Source organism: Neopelma chrysocephalum, unplaced genomic scaffold (assembly GCF_003984885.1).
Source record: "Neopelma chrysocephalum unplaced genomic scaffold, ASM398488v2 Primary Assembly neopelma1_119, whole genome shotgun sequence".
NCBI classification, from domain to species: domain Eukaryota; kingdom Metazoa; phylum Chordata; class Aves; order Passeriformes; family Pipridae; genus Neopelma; species Neopelma chrysocephalum.
Genome location: NW_020897781.1, coordinates 1,050,405 through 1,069,159, shown reverse-complemented (window position 1 = coordinate 1,069,159; position 18,755 = coordinate 1,050,405). Strand labels below are relative to the sequence as shown.

The 18,755-nt window shown below is 42.8% G+C and overlaps 1 protein-coding gene across 6 annotated transcripts in view; it reads right to left on the bottom strand.

The window, feature by feature from the left end:
- Nucleotides 1-362: 362 nt before the first annotated feature.
- The window catches only part of RTEL1 (regulator of telomere elongation helicase 1), a 45,930-nt gene continuing 27,537 nt past the window's right edge, over nt 363-18,755 (bottom strand). Inside the window, exons 27-36 of one of the 6 annotated variants that reach the window (XM_027697375.1) lie at nt 18,398-18,552; nt 15,572-15,667; nt 14,224-14,434; nt 12,848-12,985; nt 12,058-12,177; nt 9,984-10,226; nt 8,426-8,599; nt 7,463-7,648; nt 6,871-6,974; nt 363-1,337 (exon numbers count right to left, since the gene is read on the bottom strand). In XM_027697375.1, coding sequence (XP_027553176.1) covers nt 1,263-1,337; nt 6,871-6,974; nt 7,463-7,648; nt 8,426-8,599; nt 9,984-10,226; nt 12,058-12,177; nt 12,848-12,985; nt 14,224-14,434; nt 15,572-15,667; nt 18,398-18,552 — 1,502 coding nt within the window. In that variant the 3' untranslated portion in view covers nt 363-1,262. Of the gene's footprint in view, nt 1,338-6,870; nt 6,975-7,458; nt 7,649-8,425; nt 8,600-9,983; nt 10,227-12,057; nt 12,178-12,847; nt 12,986-14,223; nt 14,435-15,571; nt 15,668-18,397; nt 18,553-18,755 lie in introns of those variants that run through there. The other 5 variants (XM_027697377.1, XM_027697376.1, XM_027697378.1 and 2 more) reach the window with 5 other exon arrangements.

The following is an 18,755-nucleotide window of genomic DNA, read 5'->3' as shown; positions in this document are numbered from 1 at the left end:
TACCTGTTAAAAAAGCAAAGGAGAACTAAGGATGATGAAAAGCACTCGGCACAACTTGCGAAGGTTCAACCCCTTGACCAACAAATAAAATTAGGCACATTTCAGGTATGGAGTTGCTTTGGTGACACCAGTTTTGAATTCTATAACCAGGGAAATAAGAACCTTTGTTAAAATTCAACTCGGTTTTCAGTTTTATCAATTATTAACAATAAAATTTTATTAGGATGAAATTTTCCAAATTCCATTGATACAAAAATCACCAACAGGGTGATTTTAACCTTTCTACTTGTTCCTACCAGGACCATTGAGATCCAATACCCAGTAATTTTTATATCTGGTCTTTCTTTTAAGCTTTTTTTTTTAATAAACACAAACCCAAATAAGACAGAATGGTTTTATGTACCATCTTATTTACAGCAGCTATGTTAGATTTAAAATTGATACAATTTTCCAGGTTAACCACTTACACCCACTACTCACAGAGAGTGGAAGTATTAAGGACTTTTTTTTTTAACCCACCTAACATGATATATTTTTAAGTTTTAGATTGATTAGTTCCTTTTTCTTCTTGGAACACAAACATCAGATAACACAGACACATGGAAACACCAGCACTGAGCAGAGAATAAAGGCTCCTTAGAAGCACATTTCAAAAAATCCCAGCACGATGGGAGATGGAATCAGGCTCTGGGGTGCACAGATGAGAGGGAGCTTCTGCTCACCATCCACCACTGGAATATTTCTGTAAAAAATGATCCTTTCAGTATCTTTTGCTATTGGAGCCAGTGGCTGCTGCCAAACAACAAACAGTGAATGTGAATCACCTCTTCCAGGAACATCAGGGTGGTATGGATGGGTAGTTCTGGCCTCCTTAGCCAGCTCAGTTTCACTGTAACATCGTTCCTGGGGTTTTCCCAGGGTCTGGTATTACTTGAAGGGCAAGTAAATGACAGAAGCCCCTAAGGATATAAAATTTCAGCCTAAGAGTGGCCACAGGAGAATTCACAGGTTAAAACAGATAAAAAGTTAACCTTCCTAGCTCCAACAGAAGATAATGTCCTGCTTTGTTTCCTGCAGCGAGACCTTTCAGACTCGATCCCCTCCGTAGGAAAATGATAAATGTTGGTGCATCGTAATCCAGAGGAAAGGATCAAAGGGGTTTACATGAACCTCCATCCTGCTCCTGCTCAGTGGTAGAGCTGGAGCACAGCCACCACCTTCTGCTGGGCACAGGGGGCTTGTCGCCCTTCCTGTGGGTGGGATTATGACCATAAGAAAACCTGGATTAATCGCTGCCTCTTCACGTCACTGCGGCACTCGGGGCACTTCTTCACCACCTGTAGAAAGCAATGAACAAAACATGTGGATAATGTATTTCTTATGGAGGAAACACCATAAATGGAGGGAATTTTTATGTGGGCAGACAGTGATGGGACAAGGGGCAGTGGTTTTAAATGGAAAGAGGTCAGGGTTAGATTAGACTTTACAGAGAAATTCTACCCTGTGAGGGTGGTGAGGCCCTGGCACAGGTTGCCCAGAGAAGCTGTGGCTGCCCCATCCCTGGAAGTGTTCAAGGCCAGGTTGGACGGGACTTGGAGCAATGTGGGATAGTGGAAGGTGTTCCTGTCCATGGCAGGGGGTTGGAATGAGATGAGCTTTAAGGTCCCTTCCAAGCCGAACCATTCTATGATTCCACGATATTAAAGTTCTCTATCACATTTTGTCCAACATCAACCACAAGCCACACTACTCATGTGTCAGTCCCCCTATCTGCCATTTGCATCCTCAGTGTTCCCACGCAGTTATTTTGCTGCCAGTAACAAAAAGAAGAAGAAAAAAGCCTCCCAGCAAAGTGGCACCAAACTTTACAGCAGTTGTCTCATGTTAATTTATAGCTATGACACATCTGGACAACTAAAATACAGGAACAAGGAAATGCAGAGCTGCAAGAGCTGCTGTGAAGTACAGCTGTACTTTTGAGTAAAGTCCCCTCAAGTGGCTCATGAGTTCCCTGAATCCCTGCTTCCTCCTGCGCTGATGGGAATGAAGAGTGTCCTGGACATACCCGAACATGGGTGGCACACGTGGTCATGATCAAGAGCTTTGTAGGGGAACCAAGCACATTTATTTCTTCATAGCACCCCACACACCTTTCTCAGCAGGAGGCACGAGGGCATGTGAGGCACCATTTCTCCACTCAGGTTTCAGTTTGCTTCTTCCCTAATCTTCAATTTTACAGTCATTTGACCTGCACATGAATCCCAACTGCTCTTTTCACAGCTTGCAAATTACTGGTAAAACTAAAATGCTCTGCTTACTTCAAAGGGGAGACAGTAAAAAAAAAAGGTCTTTTAGAAAATTATTCTTTGGGAGAAGACTGCTACCTCAGGAGGCTAAAATGATGGTCACCTACATCAGTGGCACTGCACAAGCCTCCATGCAGTGTGCAAGTTCATAATTAAAATCACAGAATGGTTTGGGTTGGAAAGGACCTTAAAGCCCATCTCATTCCAACCCCCTGCCATGGGCAAGAACACCTTCCACTATCCCAGGTTGCTCCAAGCCCTGTCCAACCTGGCTTTGAACACTTCCAGGGATGGGGCATCCACAGCTTCTCTGGGCAACCTGTGCCAGGGGCCTCACCCCAGGGAAACATTTCTTCCTAATGTCCAATCTAACCCTGCCCTCTGTCAGTGTGAAGACATTGCAAGAAAGGGTGCAGACTGCAAGGTAGGCTCTAGCAGTAGGATTTTGGTTATAGAAACATGAATTTAAATACCATAAATGGAGGGGGAGAGGAAAACTCACTTTACCTCCCAGCAGACAGTGATTTGCCAAAGACAAATTTAAGTGTAAAATATGACTGTGAAATCTGGTATTATTTGCCTATATTACAGATAGTCCAAATGAGAATAACTCATTCTCTCTGGAAGAATTGCTTGAACAAATGATTCACTTAAACACTGGAAAGCAGCAACAGTGCTCTGGAGAAAAAGCTACACCCCAAGGCACCGTGTCCTAGCCCAGTTTCTGCAAGGTTTCCCCAGCACAGTGAATCACCCAACATGCTCCAGCACTAATCCCCCTAATACCTCTGCAGCTGCTGCAGGGAATTCTGACTGCTCCTCCAAAAGCTTCTAAAAGCTTCCAAAACCATTCACCGTCTCTCCCCACCAGTATTTGACTCCAACAACAAATTGGAAAAGATCACAATTTGCAAACCCTGCACCGTGAATGAGGCTGTTAGTCACTTCCTCGGGGGACTATCTGCACTGAGGGACTTTTGAGCTGAAAAAACAGTGAGTAAGTTGTTAGCAAAGCAAAAATGAGTTTTAAACGCAGCCCAGTCAGAGCTGACAAAGCCCAATGCCATCTGATGAGAGCTCAGAGCTCAGATTTGGTTGCTCATTTCCTGCTGGTAAAGGTAACTCTGTCCCAAACACATCCCTGTCACGGATGGAGCCGATTGTCTGTTTGACCTCCCAAAGAATGAGGATGGATGTGTTAGGAGATGGCTCCTCTGGGACTGGTTTCAGAGAAACACAGAATAATCTTCCTGTTTGCAATCCTGTGCTCTCTCAGGAGGCTGTGCTTCCTTCTCAGCTCCATGACCAGCAGAGAACAGTTCTGACTCAGCACTGGGAGAACCATTTCTGCATCAGTCCAAGTAATATCCTAATCTACAACAGGTTTAGATATTAGGGAGAATTTCTCCGTGGCAAGGGTTGGAAAGCACTGGAACAGGCTGCCTGGGGAAGTGATGGGGTCACCATCCCTGGCAACGTTCAAAAGTCATGTGGATGTGGCACCTCAGGACATGGTTCAATGGTCAACACAGTGGTGGTGATGGTTGAACTTGATCTTAAGGGTCTCTTCCAACATTAACCATTCTATGACTCTATTATTTGACTTTTCATTAGCCAAATCACACTTGAATCACATCATAAGCTGCTTAAGACTCCTCTAAACAAACAGCACTCATCACCACAAAGGTATGTCATAAGTAAGATTATTCAGGTAAGTGGCAAAGATTGAAATCATTAATAATAAATGACCCACAGGGAATGACTTGTTTCCTCAAACACGATTTTGCACTGGATATCTGGAGAGAAGAGAAGGAACACTTCCAGTTGGAAGGGACCTACAATGATCCCCTAGTCCAACTGCCTGACCACTGCAGGGTCCAACAGAAGTTAAAGCATAAAGGGCACTGGGGAAATGACCACCTCTCTAGGAAGCTTCTTCCAGTGCTTGATCACCCTCTTGGTAAAGAATGTTTCCTAATATCCAGTCTGAACCTCCCTGATAGAGCTTTGAATCATTCCCATGTATCCTGACACATGGGATATGTGTCAGGGAGAAGACAGGAGAAGAGCTCAGCACCTCCCTCTCCACGTCCCCTCCTTGGGAAGCTGCAGAGATCCATGAGCTCATCCCTCAGTCTCCTTTCTCCAAACTAGACAAGCCCAGAGTCCTCAGCCACCTCTCCCAGAAGGTGCCTTCCAGCCCTTTCCCACCTTCGCTGCCTCCTCTGGATGCTCTCAAGTACCTGAGTCTGAAACACAATCTAATCTAGTAGCTCAGACTACTCTGACCTCTGGTTTAAGAGATGTCAATCAGATAAAAGAGTCATTAAAAAAAAATTAGGCTGAGAAAGTTGTCATTTATCTATGAGCTATGAAAACTCCCATTCACTTGAGGATTAAGAAGAAATCCAGACCTCAAAATGACCCATCTCAAGATGAAAACCACAGAAGAGGGTGGTACAATTGCTCAATATACAATAGTTCTAATCCTGTGGATTCTTAAACTGATGAAACAACAATTACAAGTTCCATCTTACTGGCAAAAGGAATGAGTTTTTCCCCAGATATTTATAAGGTCAAAATTAATGGGCTGAGACAACATAACCATGCTGTGGGATGCTAAAATGCTTGCCTAACCAAAAATAACTCCCCAGGGAGCTCATTCTGTCCTTAATCAACTCAAATCTCAAGCAGCAGAGAATACAAACACACACTAGTAAAATTCTTGTTGTGACTTTGCTGGGCCCCTTTCTGCAGCAGAGGATTCTGCCTGCCAGATATTCATCCCCACTACGCTTTGGCAAAAATGGAAAAATTAAATATTCATCAGCAAGGCCTATTCAAAGGCTATTTGACTGCCCAATCTGTAGCAAACACGAGATGTCTTTCTTTGGCTTTCTTTTACTTTCTTGCATACATCCCTTATAGTCAAAAACTTTTATATTTTAACATTTTTGAAGAAATATGACAGAGCAGACTGCGAATGAAATTAACTTGAACAGCTATTGTGAATTCCCTCTGGGAGACAGAGATGTGTCTGACATATGCCTGGACATCATGGAATGAGTCCAGAGGAAGCTACTGAGTTGATCATAGGGCTGGAGCACCTCTGCTTTGGAGACAGGCTGGGAGAGCCAGGGTTGGTCAGCCTGGAGGAGTGAAGGCCCCAGGGAGACCCTTAGAGCTCCTTCCAGTGCCTAAAGGGGCTCCAAGAGAGCTGGAGAGGGACTTTGGACAAGGGCCTGGAGTGACAGGACAAGGGGGAATGGCTTCACACTGACAGAGGGCAGGGTCAGATTGGTTATTAGGAATGAATTCTTCCCCGTGAAGATGGTGAGGTACTGGCCCAGAGATCTGTGGCTGCCCCATCCCTGGGATTGTTCAAAGCCAGGTTGGACGGGGCTTGGAGCAACCTGGTCTAGTGGAAGGTGTCCCTGCCCATGGCAAGGGGTTGGAATGAGATGAGCGTTAAGGTCATTTTCAACCCAAACCATTCTGTGATTCCCTGCTTATTCTATATTCCTCTTGAACCAAGTCTGTCTTGGTTGTTATATTTTATTTGGATGTTAGCACACTGTTTTCTATGCTTCGCTTACGTAATTCAGTACCTCCTTCCTGAGAAAAAGGCCTTTCTCTGGAACTCAGAATAACTGATTGTTTTGTACTTGTTTACAGATTAACAGGCTGAAGATGTTTATTTTCCTTCTGTGCTGTTGTTGTACGTTCCCAATTTCCATTACCAGTAGCCTTGTTCATCACCTATGAATGTTCAGCAACCCCTCAGCTCTTGTAGCAGACTTCCAAACCCAGATTATTAACACCTGGGCTGCCACGTCACACGTTGAGTAAGATGCTCCCAAACACACGCACCATGGGACCAGCTACATCCTCTTGCCCAAAGAATTTCAACCACCAACTTACTCAGATGGGAAAACCAACAGACAGGATGACACAGGAGACACTTGAGTGGGAATTCAGAATCACAGATTCAAGGAATCATTTGCCTGGGAAAGACCCTTTAAGATCATCAAGTCCAATGCCTGACCCAGCGCTGCCAAAGCCACCATTAAACCACGTCCCTTGGTGCCACGTCGCCACATCTTCAATCCCCTCAGGGATGGTGAGTCAACCATTTCCCTGGGAAGCCTGTTCCTGATTTCCCTCATCTCATGATAGTGCTTTACAGTAGGATTTTGATGGGGAAAATGGTGAAAATAATTTAGAAAAAAAATTAGAATAATGGTTAATAAATGAAAAAAACAACACATTTTTTTCAAGCTTACTCCACAGCTTGTCGCCTTTGTAGCTTTAGACAGAAAAACATATGGAGGCAGCTCAGAAAGATGCAAAGGTGTAAAATCCCCAGCTTAAAGCAGAGGTCTGCCTCCAATCACATTGCAAAACACAGAAAATAATGAAACAAGTGATAAATCCTCCATCGGGATTTGGGTGTTCTTTCTGTAAACAGTAAAATTCTGTTTCTAGGCTTGTTCACATGGTTCTCATGAAAAGCACAAAATTCACCAGCAGTTTCAGGAAAAATCAGACCAGTAAACAAGAGAACCTTTAAGAACTGCTCCCAGCATGTTTTGCAGCAAGTGAAGTCACATAATGGACATTTAAAGGGCACATCATCCTCAGATTTGCAGTTAGAGCAGTGGAATCTTCCTAGAACAGAGGGGAGGATGGAGAGAGGGGGAAAAAGAAAGAGGAAATGACTAAATTCCAGTAATCACCTGTGAAATTCTTATTCATCCATGTCTCCAGTGCAGCCCAGAAAACAATGACCATAACCACCTTAACAGTGCAATACCTGGCCCTGTTACGTAATTTCTCTCACAAGACGTCACTCAGTCTCCCGGTGCCTCAGATCCCACTTAGGAACTCAGATTACATCCTTCCTTTACCAGGAAGTTGTAGAGAAAAAATTCTGCAAATTCCCGGGAAACTATTGCACCATTGTGATAAAGACAACAAAGCACTTTGAGAGCACGTGGAGGGTGCAGAGAGTACAAATGCTGCTCAGCAAACCACGCTAAACCACGTCGCACTCGAGCAAATACAGGCACGAACCACTCATCTCACAGATCATCAGTGTAATTCTCATTTCTATAACTTATCTTTATTCCCAAGTATTGCAGAATGGCTATACCTACCACACTCTGGTTCCATCTCCAGGGGAAAGATGGGCACAACTCCAGAATCTGTGGGTGCTCTCACGTTACCGGTTCCTTTGGATACTTCAGTTTTTGGCAGCTCAAGTTCACTTTTCTGGCTAAAGCAAAACGAGGAAATCTTACTCTGAATTTTTTCTGGCACCTCCCTCTTAGAAGTGGAAGCATCTGGGGATAAAAAGAGAAAACCAGCTTACAAACCTGTATCATGCAGAACACAACACACAGACTCTGCAGAACACAACCAGCAGTAAATTCAGCTAAGTTGTCATTGTGTAAGAAGAGAAAGAAATTTGAATAACTAAGTTTTTGCCATTTTAGTTCTGTGGAAATTCTTCCTAGACAGAGTGGATCCACTCTGCTCCCACCCTATTTAGATGCAAAAATTCTGCCTTCACCCTTAATACACTTCACAGTTTAAAGATGGCAAAACTGTAACTAATTTCTTCGTTGTTTCCTTGCACTTCCCCATCTCATGTTACCTTTTATCTTACATCTGTTTGGGTGGGGTATTTTTAACCCAATTTGGACACAACCAATGTATTTGATCCTCCTTTACATGCCTTGGGCACGGAGGCTCCAGTGCATGAGATGGACTTTTCACAGGGGTGTGGAGTGATAGGACAGGGGGAATGGCCTTAAACTAAAAGTGAGCAGGATTAGATTGGGTATTAGGAAGAAATTCTTCCCTGTGAGGGTGGTGAGGCCCTGGCACAGGTTGCCCAGAGAAGCTGTGCCTGCTCCATCCCTGGAAGTGTTCAAGGTAAGGTTGGATGGGACTTGGAGCAACCTGGTCTGGTGGAAGCTGCCCATGGCAGGGGGTTGGAATGAGGCGAGATGAGCTTTAAGGTCCCTTCCAAACCAAACCATTCTGTGATGGCTGTTGAGCGCTATACATCATTAATAAATAAGATTCTAAACTTCAGGCAATCGTTCATTACCAACCTTGTACGTGGCTGTTTCCTTTCGTGCACCAGCTCTCCAAGCTCAGGGGTTTCCCTTCACTTTGCACTGGCTGCTGTAGTTGCTTCTGCCCATCACCACAGACCATTCCAGTCAAACTCTCACACATCTCTTTGAACTGCTCTTTGTGGTGAGGACGCACAAACATGTAAAACCCTGGCCAAAGGAAAGCACAGTCAAATGCGCATGAAAATCAACGTCCAACCATGGAAGACTCCTTTCTTTGGAGGGGAGAAATTCTTTGGAAGCTAAACAATATCAGCCATATTCCTCAGAGTATCTTCAGCTTGGTGCAACACTTAATTTTTTTTGTGATCTTTATGATTACGGGGTTTTCCCTGCCAGAAGGCAGATGAGTACTCAGCATGGAGAACAACCCCACTTACCTTGAAATTCTTCTGTTCTCTACAACCCAGCACTTCCCCTGACAACTGATCCAAGGAAATCAGGTACATACACAGTATCCGGAAAGACTCTCAGAAAGGAAATTTCTTGCTACTGTTTGGTTGACAAGGATTCACAACACATACACAGAAATTCTGTAAACCCCCCAATTTTGATCTATTGCCAAGCACAGACAATTCTATCACAAAGTCCTCTGAGGTCAAAATACTTGCTCACTAAGACAAGTGCTCAAGGGGAGGCTATGACTCAGAACCCCACAATTCATTTCCCTCCCACTCTTCACTGTGCCAAGACTCATCCAACTAGTTAATGCACCATAAAAAAAATATTTTCTGACAATTTGCAGGTGGTGTTGGCTTTACCACTTCGACCTATGTAAGGTCAATTAATACTTACTGTTATTTCCTAAAGACAACAAACAGAACTCCATCAGCATTTCCTAGCATACATCAAATGCGTAATTTCCTGCAGAGGAGTTCACCCCAGAGACACGGGAGAAGGTGGAACTGAGGTATCACATCACACAAGCCCCCTTCTTCTTCTTCTTAAAACAATGAAGTCCAATTTCAAATTTCGCAAACCTGCAGCTTCCTAAATCCTCCCATCATTAAACCCATGAAAGGAAAATAAAACAAACCACTTCAGAGGAAATAAAAGTATGATGCAGATCCATAACTATTTCCAGGTAAAGAATAATGACCCGAAAGTGTGATTGCTTACCCCAAAACCTGGAAGTGATCTAAGAGTTTAGCACCAGTATAGCAATCACTTTGGTCATGAGAACAAAATTGAGTCAGTTCAAAAGTCAGCACTGTTCTTTCTAAAGAGGTAGTAATTGAGGAGAAAAAAGGGTCACGAAAGCATCTGACTGAAGTTAGCAGAGCTGAAGGTTAGGACTGGAATAACTGAGGTCTTGTCTAACATTTTTAATGGACAATTTCTAACTGAACAGACAGAAACAACATTTTATAACCTTGACACTTTTTGCTCCCTGAATGATGCACATTGAACGCATCTTTCCTGCTGCTCCATTTATCCGGATTGCTAAACCAAAAGATGAGATCTCGCATGAGATGACAGCACCAACATCTTTTCAGCTAAATAGAAGTGATTAAAAAAAACCCTCATCCCTTACTTTGTAGGAGATGAAAGTCCTGTGGTCTCTCCGTGGTGAGGGCTGCGATCACCGATATCATTGCATCATAATTATCTGTTTTCTTGTAAGCCAGCAACGCTTCGTAGAACTGGCTGTAAGTGCTTTTGTCCAAAGCCCTTTGCACATCCCTGAGATAGGCAGTCCTGAGGGCCTGGTGATGGTCTTTCCTGGAGCCTGCAGGCTTTTCAGCCTCTTTCCTTGGAGCTCCACTGGCATTTTGCCCTGAGAGACAAAGAACATGTTAGAAGAGCCCGAAGAGGAACAGAGACAAACAGGTCACTCCATCACATTGACTTCTCATTTCATTTACAGGGGGTTTCTGGACTACTTCGAAGTGGTAAAGCCAACACCACCTGCCCAGCCACACACTTCCCTCCAGCATGGCCTTGGCAGAGCCAGACCTGCTCCTGGAAATGGCAATGGAGCAAAATAATTCCGGGGATCACTTTTAACATCTTCTGGAGTTCTTTGATCTTTTCAAATGGAGAAATGTGTCAGAAGGTTGCTAAGGAACGAGCAAAAGGTGACACAGAAGACTGTGCATGGAGGTCAGCAATAAATCAGGCTTTGTGCTCCACTGAGGGAGTAAAAGCATCTTAAACAGATGGGTCAGCCAACTCTGCTGGCCTGACACATGGGCAATTTTAAAGGACAGATTACTCACCCCCTGACAACAGAAGGAGAAAAGGTGGGGCAGGGCGTTTTCCAACAGGAAAACATAATGTCAAAAAGACTATCTAATCTCAAATAACACTCAAGAGAGCACAAGAGCAAAGAAGGAGGACAGCAGAAGGTGGGAGCAGCTCGGAACATCCTGCTCAACTCCAAGTGGACTTTGTTCAAAATCTCAGTCTTTAATTTCTGATTCGTTTCAGAGGAAAAAGTTCTGGTTTGCATATTACAGGCATGCAAATACGGATGAAGGATATGGTAAGAAACTGATTTAATTAACCTGCCTTATCTTTTGGCATTTAGATCTTTAAAAGTTCTTTAGAGAAGGATAAAGATATTTAAGTTTCAAAACATGGGCTTCATTCAATTTCCTGAAAAGGAAAAAACCTGGGTGTGAGTTCTATAATCAGTATCCTAGAGCTTTCTGACACTTCCATAGGAGTGTTTTCTACTTAAGAAGTGAGCAACAGAAACAACATATCCATTAATTGCTATTATTTTCTTAATTAATTTTAGTGGAAACAAGTTTCTGTGAAACCACTCTAATGGTTTCAGGACAAAATAATTACCAAATATTCTGTTTTATTCAAATATTCTTAAAATACAAAACGAAAGCGAAAACAAATCAAAAGAACAACATGGTTTCACACAAGAAAAGCTTTTAAAGCCTTCCAGGAAACTGGGGTTTTTTGTTTTTGTTTTAAAGAAGGGATTAGCCTTTGACTATTCTTTACCCTTCAAAGAAAGACTTCTAAGTTGTCCAACGATCCTACTCATTTCCTTGTGAGAAATACAAAAAATTCCCAGCTGTTCTCAGGAAGACCCGTAATCAAATAATAACTGGGCCTTTGAGTTCAAAGACAAATAATGGGCAGAGTGAGATTAGAGGGATGCACACAGAGATTACGTCTGCTACTCTCTGTTTCTGCAGAAAAAACAGACTGTCCACAAGAGGAATGCAGACATTACACCCAGAACAAAACAGAAATGGTTTTGTCTTCATACCTGGATTCAGACTGATGTAATCTAAAGCTACGTCACTTAAGTGGCTCTCTTTCACAGACCCTGGACAAACAGGAAGCCCAGCAGACCTGTGCTCAACTCACCCTTTTCCCAGTTCAGTCTCCCAGTGCAAAAGTCTGGCTTCAGCTGGTTTCTTTCATATCCACCTTGATTTAGTTAATTGGTTTTTGTGCTTTGTTTTGTGCAATCCCTGCTGAAAATTCTGAATTACCATCACTTCTACCTACAGGGATTGAGTCACTGTGCTGGGTGAGCACAAAGAACATTGGTTCCCACTAGGAGAACTGGCAGTCAGTGGGGAAGTAAGGCATAACAGGTCTTGCCTTGGGACTGTGTCTTTATTAAACATGAAGGGTACCTGCACTATTCAGTCCTGTTGCCAAGTGGAATCCTCCCTGGTTCAGGTGGAGCCCAGGGTTCAGCTGAGCACATGAGGCCTTGGAGAATGCACTTTTCTGCTGACTCTGTTTTTCTTCTGCTAAATAAAACCAGTCCATTAGCAGTGAATTTAGGGAAGAATGAACAAAGAAAGGTGTATTTCAAAGTATGTCATCCTATACTGAAAACACCCGAACGACCCAGAGAAGCTGCGGCTGCCCTATCACTGCAAGTGTTCAAGGCCAGGTTGGACAGGGCTTAGAGCAACCTGGTCTAGTGGAAGGTGTCCCTGCCCATGGCAGGGGGGTGGAACTGCATGAGCTTTAAGGTCGCTTCCAACCCAAACCATTCTGGGACTCCACACAGAGGCACTTCTCTGATGATGAGCCAACACTCTGCTTTTTTTAGAACTTTATTGCTCCACGGTTTCAAAGATTTCACAAGCTTTGTGAGGACACTATCACCACCTATTCACAATTCTGGTGGCACTATGTGGGCAGCAAAGAAGACAAAAAAGGTTTTTAAATCCCCAGACCAGATTAATGACTTAAATAGATCGGTAAAATCCCCTTTTGAAATAAATTGGCATCATTACTAACTCTGCAGTAACTAATGCTCAGGGGAAGGCAAGAGGATCATGGAGAGCAGAGACTTAGCTCAGCACTGATTAAATTAAATTGTCTTCCATCCTTGCATTTCTGTATTAGACACATCTTGCTCTAAGATTGGGTAATGTCCCTCAAACAATACAACTGAAACCAGCTCCTCACCTGCTCTCTTGGCCAGGACCTCCCTCTCCTCCCGCAGGAGGCTGTGCTCAGGTTTGTAGCCACAGCCCACTCCAGTCAGGCTGCAGCACGCTTCATCAAACTGCTTTTTATGCTGAGGTCGAACAAACTGGTAAAATTCTTCCATTAGAGATAGGGAAAAAGGGAGAAAAAAAGAAAAAAAAGAAGAAGAGGAAAAAAATCAATCCACAAATGCTACAGAAACCTACAACAGCGGGACTTCAAAATTAGGCAATAAGAAGATAAAAAGGTGAGACTAAATTAATTAAAATCTAAATGTCCTTATCTAATATTTATACAATAAGCACACTTATAAGTTACGCAAAGGTCAGCTACCACGCAAACATTGAGCAAAATTATTATCAGTAGGTAAAAACGGTCATTTTTTCACTGTAAATATGAAGGAACACCTCCCAGTGAAACAGGACATGATGTGACTCAAACCATAAGGTCCAGGTATCTGTGAGGCTGATACTTCAAATAACTGATGACTGTTAATTTACATCTCACGTTACTTACTCACTACAGAGTGTTTGCCAACCAGAAGCCTAAACATCAAATCAGCTTTAGGTTTCAGGTGCCTGACACTCTTGAAAACTAGACTCAGAGCTTGATTTGATTATCAAATATTTTCTTATCTATATAGATCATCAGCAAATTGGGAAACCAGTTGTGGTTACTATTAGTATGGACTGCTCATACTGAGCTTCCCATTCCTTAACTTTAGGCTTTACCTCACACATTTTATGAGATGCATAACTAAGCTTTTGTTATTTCAGAAGATGAAAAAAGTCAGAGAAAAACCTGCCCATTTCTTCACAAGCTGAGAGAGAAATGAGAAGTCACACAGAAAACACTGTTAAACTAGAAGAAATGTTGATGGGAGTTCAGTTCCTGTCAGTGCAGTTGTTAAAAGTCAGGAAAATACCAGCTAAGCCAGTAACTATCCATGTTTGCCCAGACCCTTTGCTTTATACTTACCATTATTTAAATAGAAAATTTCTCTAGTTATTCTGTCTATTTATTTACTGCTTTAACACTGAACCCTTATGAATGCATGTATCCAACTCACCTAGTCACAGGGAATAAGCTACACCACTTTTAGACAAAGTCTCAAATAACACAAACTTCCACGGAATGTGAATTTCTTCAAGTCAAGATGCAAGCTAACATTGATAATTACACTGAGAAGATTTTCTGTGTGGTCTGGGGAGATAAAGTGATGAATGTTCAGGATGACCATCCTGACTGATCTGTACTTCAAATCTAAAATACTACCAAAACACCCAAGTCTACTTAAAAGACAAAAGTCAAGTCACATAAATACACCAGGGGTACACAAAATACACCAGATGTACCTCGTAACAAGACATGCTTTTTCTCATCCTCTATGAAGAGGGAGCTCATTTCGGATAACATGGCATGGAAGTCATCTGTCTTCTTGTACTGCTGCAGAGCCTTAGAGAAGAGTTCATAGTTCTGCTGGCTCAGGGTCTCCTTCACTGTGCTGATGTACGACGTGGCTCGGGCCTTCTTTGGCTCTGGCAGCTCAGCTTTCCTAAGGGCCTGCTGGGAGGGCAGGAAGGAATTTCAGTACAGAATGACTTGAGGAGTTACTTTCACAGGAATTCAGGCAGCAGCAGTAAATTTACAATTCCGACAGCACGTTGAACAAGGAATGGTATCATGAAATCATAGAAACATTAGGGTCAGAAAAGATCTCTAAGGTCATCAAGTCCAACGTCCACCCAGCACCACCACCATGTCCACCACTAAACCATGAATGCTTTCACCTAACAGGTTGTAGTTTTGGTAGTCACCCCTGTATCCATGTATTATTTGCCTTCTCTGCTTCATGGAAATATTCCTAGAGAAGGCAGCCAATAATCATTGCACAATTATATTCTTAGGAGAAGTGTTAATAAAATGATATTTACTCCAAGCCTGGAGGCTGAGCTGACTCATGGTGACATCAGACACAAACAAACTGCAAACACAACCTTCTGCATGAACCTGTTCTCTTCCTTCTCTCCCTTCTCCTGGATATTATCAGCTTCGGGATCAGTTTCGTTTCCCAGGTGACTGACAGACTGACAGACAGGCAATATCCAGTTAGGACAGCACCTTGGACAACTACTGGTGCACAGTCACCCAGGGAATTTTCCTGAATTTATAGTAACTCTTAAGCAATTAGCTGGATAATGAGTTAACTGAGTTTGGAGACAGGGCAAAACCACAGTGCACAACTGCAAAGTTAACACACAACAATGACCCACCTCAGGGGGGGTTGGATGTGATCCCTTACCCAAAATGGGTCAATTAAACCATTTGAGGCTCTACCAGCAGCTGGACTAGCTGATCATTGTAGGTTCCTCCCAACTGAAGTATTCCATTCTACTCAAAAAGATGAAACCACCCACCACACCTGGTCACTGGGAGAAGTTGTTCACAAAGCATTCAATGCCAGAAAACAATTCTTTTCACCTACTAGCTCTGCTGGGACCTGTGCTTGATTTGGTCTGTGATGTCTGGATTTAGGAAAGATCACGACAGAAATAGATTTCAGATGTGCACTGTTAAGTATTTACGATTTGGAGAAAAACATGCTTGTTCTGGCATCAGTCATCTGTCTGCCTGGGAATTTGCAATTCAAATTAAAGCAATCTAAAGATCAAAGGGATGGCACCGACACAAGGAAACACATACTGTATTGCTGACTAGTTTTATTTTCTTCCTTCCTCCTTTCTGCTCATCTGTTAACTTCTTCTCATACTGAAGGGAAAGTGTAGACAGACGATGTGCCTGTGAAGACAAAAAGACAATAAGAAACATACCAAAAAAATGTTTTTCAAAGTTATTGCCTGTTTAATTATTTCCAGCAGTAAAGCTTGTTAACTCAGTTTGAGACACCATTTGACAAAGTGAAACAAGTCAATCTAAATTATTGCAACAGAGCGTGGGCACATATCTGCTTCCAGAAGGTAACAATTTACAGGACAAGTCAAAAAGAGAGATCAAAACAGAGGAAATTAAAGACAAAGCTGGTCTTGATTCCTGATCAAGCAAAACTGGACTCACAGCAGACCCTTCCAGGGCAGTCTGGGAGTGTACACAGACCTGTGTGTAACCGATGGCTCAGATACCCCTTCACTTTCCTGCCTGGAAGTCCTTCTCTTTGTGAAGAAAACCTGTATCAGGCTTTTGGGATACTGAGAAGGGAAGTCTAAGCAGTACTATAGAAAATATCAGGCATGCAGGATGAGACAGTAGCAGAAACACTTGTGGCTCAACAAGCTCTTCAGCAGCTCCCAAACCCAGTAACACAGAATGGCTCTCAAGAAAGAGGACTGGAATTGTTTAAAAGCAGAGGCTCCAATATTAGATCAGTATCAACCACCTTAAACACAATCACTCTAGGAACAGAAGAAGCTGCAGGACAGCCCTATATTGCCAGCTGGTCTCTACACACCTGCTGAGAAAGCAGGAATGTGGAATGAGTTACTTCTTTGCTCTCGCCCAACAAAAATGTCATGGCAAGTATGTGACTATCAGTTCATTTATGTTCACTTGTGAGAGGAACCAGTGAAACATAAGAGCATCCCTAAATTCCACCGTGACTTCCAAACGTGGCTATTCAGATCACAAAGCTTCAGAGTCAAATTAAACTAACTACAGCTAAACACCATCACTAAAATAAACAACTCCTTTGGCCAACAATTTCAGATGAGCCAATTTGTGGAGTCTGTTGCTGTACCCAGAAATACAACCTTCAGTACACTCCTAATACTGCAAGGACACCCAATTCCAGACAAACCTGACCACGATTTAAGTGCACATTTAAATATATTTTATTTAAGCATCATGAAAGGGAATGAAGAATCGGAATATAAGCAGCAAGTCAAATATTTATGATACATGTAGTAAGTCAGAAAAGTGATCAAAACCACCTTTTACTCCTCTGCTATATAAAGGCACCACCTTGAACAGCAGGATCCAGTAGAAATAAGGCTTCCAAGACAAGTTTCCATGAGACATATCTCACAAGGAAATCTGATTATGGAGAACTGTCAAGTCATTATTTACATGGATTGAGAGACTATTTATTGCATTTTGATTTTTTGAGATGACAAAGACTTTTATTCTTTTTCACCGCAAGCAAATTCTTTCAGGATGACAGCAGCTAAATTTCCATTTTTTAGGGAACAAGAACCCAGTATAACCTTGATAAAGGAAAAAATGGTAACACAGATACTAAGCTGGATGGTAAAGAAATACAGGAAATCACACCAACCCCATCCTCAGTCCAATTCTAGCACTAAGTAAATCAGCTCCAGGTTGGACTCAGAGTGAAAGCTGGCTCCCTCAGAGGCCCTGCGTGTCTCAGGGCTACACTCAGGTCACCAATTTAGGAGCAGCACAGGATGACCCCAGAGTTCTGCTCAAGCCTCAGAGAAGCAGTAATGCCAAACAGAGAAAGAGGACACCAGCTGAGTGACTGCCAAGCCATCAGGTCTATCAGCTCCTGACTCCAGGAAATGCTGAGCTCTGCCAAAAGCAGTGCAGCTGTGCTAGGAAGGCACTGTAGCTGAGCTACCAACTCCCTGGAAATGTGCCAGGCTTTCCAAAGAATAAGTTTTGGTGTCTATGCCATGGTAGCTCATGGGTGGTGGAGCCCATTTCCCACTTGCCTGCACACAAGTTAAATATTTGCTATCCTTGGTACATTCCCTCTGTTTTGTACATGTCTCCATCTCCCTTAGGCCTCCTCAAATATTCCCCAGATACTCCTACACCTCCAGGCAATCTTCCCCTAAGTAAACTACTTGGGTATGCTGCAATAGGCATTCCTGGAGTCCACGTGCTAGTCTGCAAGCCAGCACCGAAATACTCCTCTGATGGCAGCCAGGTAAGGGAGCCACCCCTCCAACAACTGCAAACAGGGATTTTGGGAAAGCAAGAATACAGCCTAACCACTGATGCATTAAAAATACCAATCTAAGAGGAAAGAAAACGAACAGCACAGAAGCAGCTTTGTTGATCTTAATGCAATAGTGGATTCTTGATTTAGATAAAATATTCCACAAGTCTGCAATATTCATTCTCTGAGGCAAATCAAAGATTTTAATCTCAAAGAGCAATTTCTAATTCATAAACCCTCCCCCACCCTTTTTATAATTCAATATCTGGTCTCACACAAAGAGTTGACACAGATTCCACCCAGGACAAACTGTGTATTTAACAACCTCTCCTCTGAGAGCTCTTTGCTTCCCAGAGAGCGTGGTTAACTTCCAGGAATCCACCTGGTCAGCAGCCTTGGAGCACAGTACAAGCACCTACCTGTTGATCATCTACTTGAACGTGGCGAGGAAAGCCTTTGATTAAATTAATTACGAGAACTTCCAGTTACCAGTGCTGATTACAGTGAGTTTTTTGAAAGAGGGTTGAGCTAGAACTCTTAATGCTAAACCCATTTTGCTTTAAAGCCTGTGATTTTTACCTATAAACAAGTGTTCTGCACACCATTGCCACTACCTTTTCCTCTCCTGGCAAGTCAGGTTCCTCTTCTGCATCTTCACTGCTCTTCTCACTGCGCTCCAGGGCATCCAAGAGCCCAACACACCGTCTTCTGGGCGAGACAAATTCTTGTTCATATTCCACACACAGGCTGGATGTTCCCTCTCCATTTACTGGCATCAACAACATAACACAGACAACAAATTAACATTCCACATTATATCTCTTGCATTTTCTTTGACTGAGTGATACCTCCCAGTCTTGCGAAGCAATCCACAAAGAGGTGTTGGTGGATTAAATAATCTTCCACATCTTGCAAACTTGCATTTTATCACTTCATAAGAAGACTGCTTTGATAAATCACGTCCAAAATTGC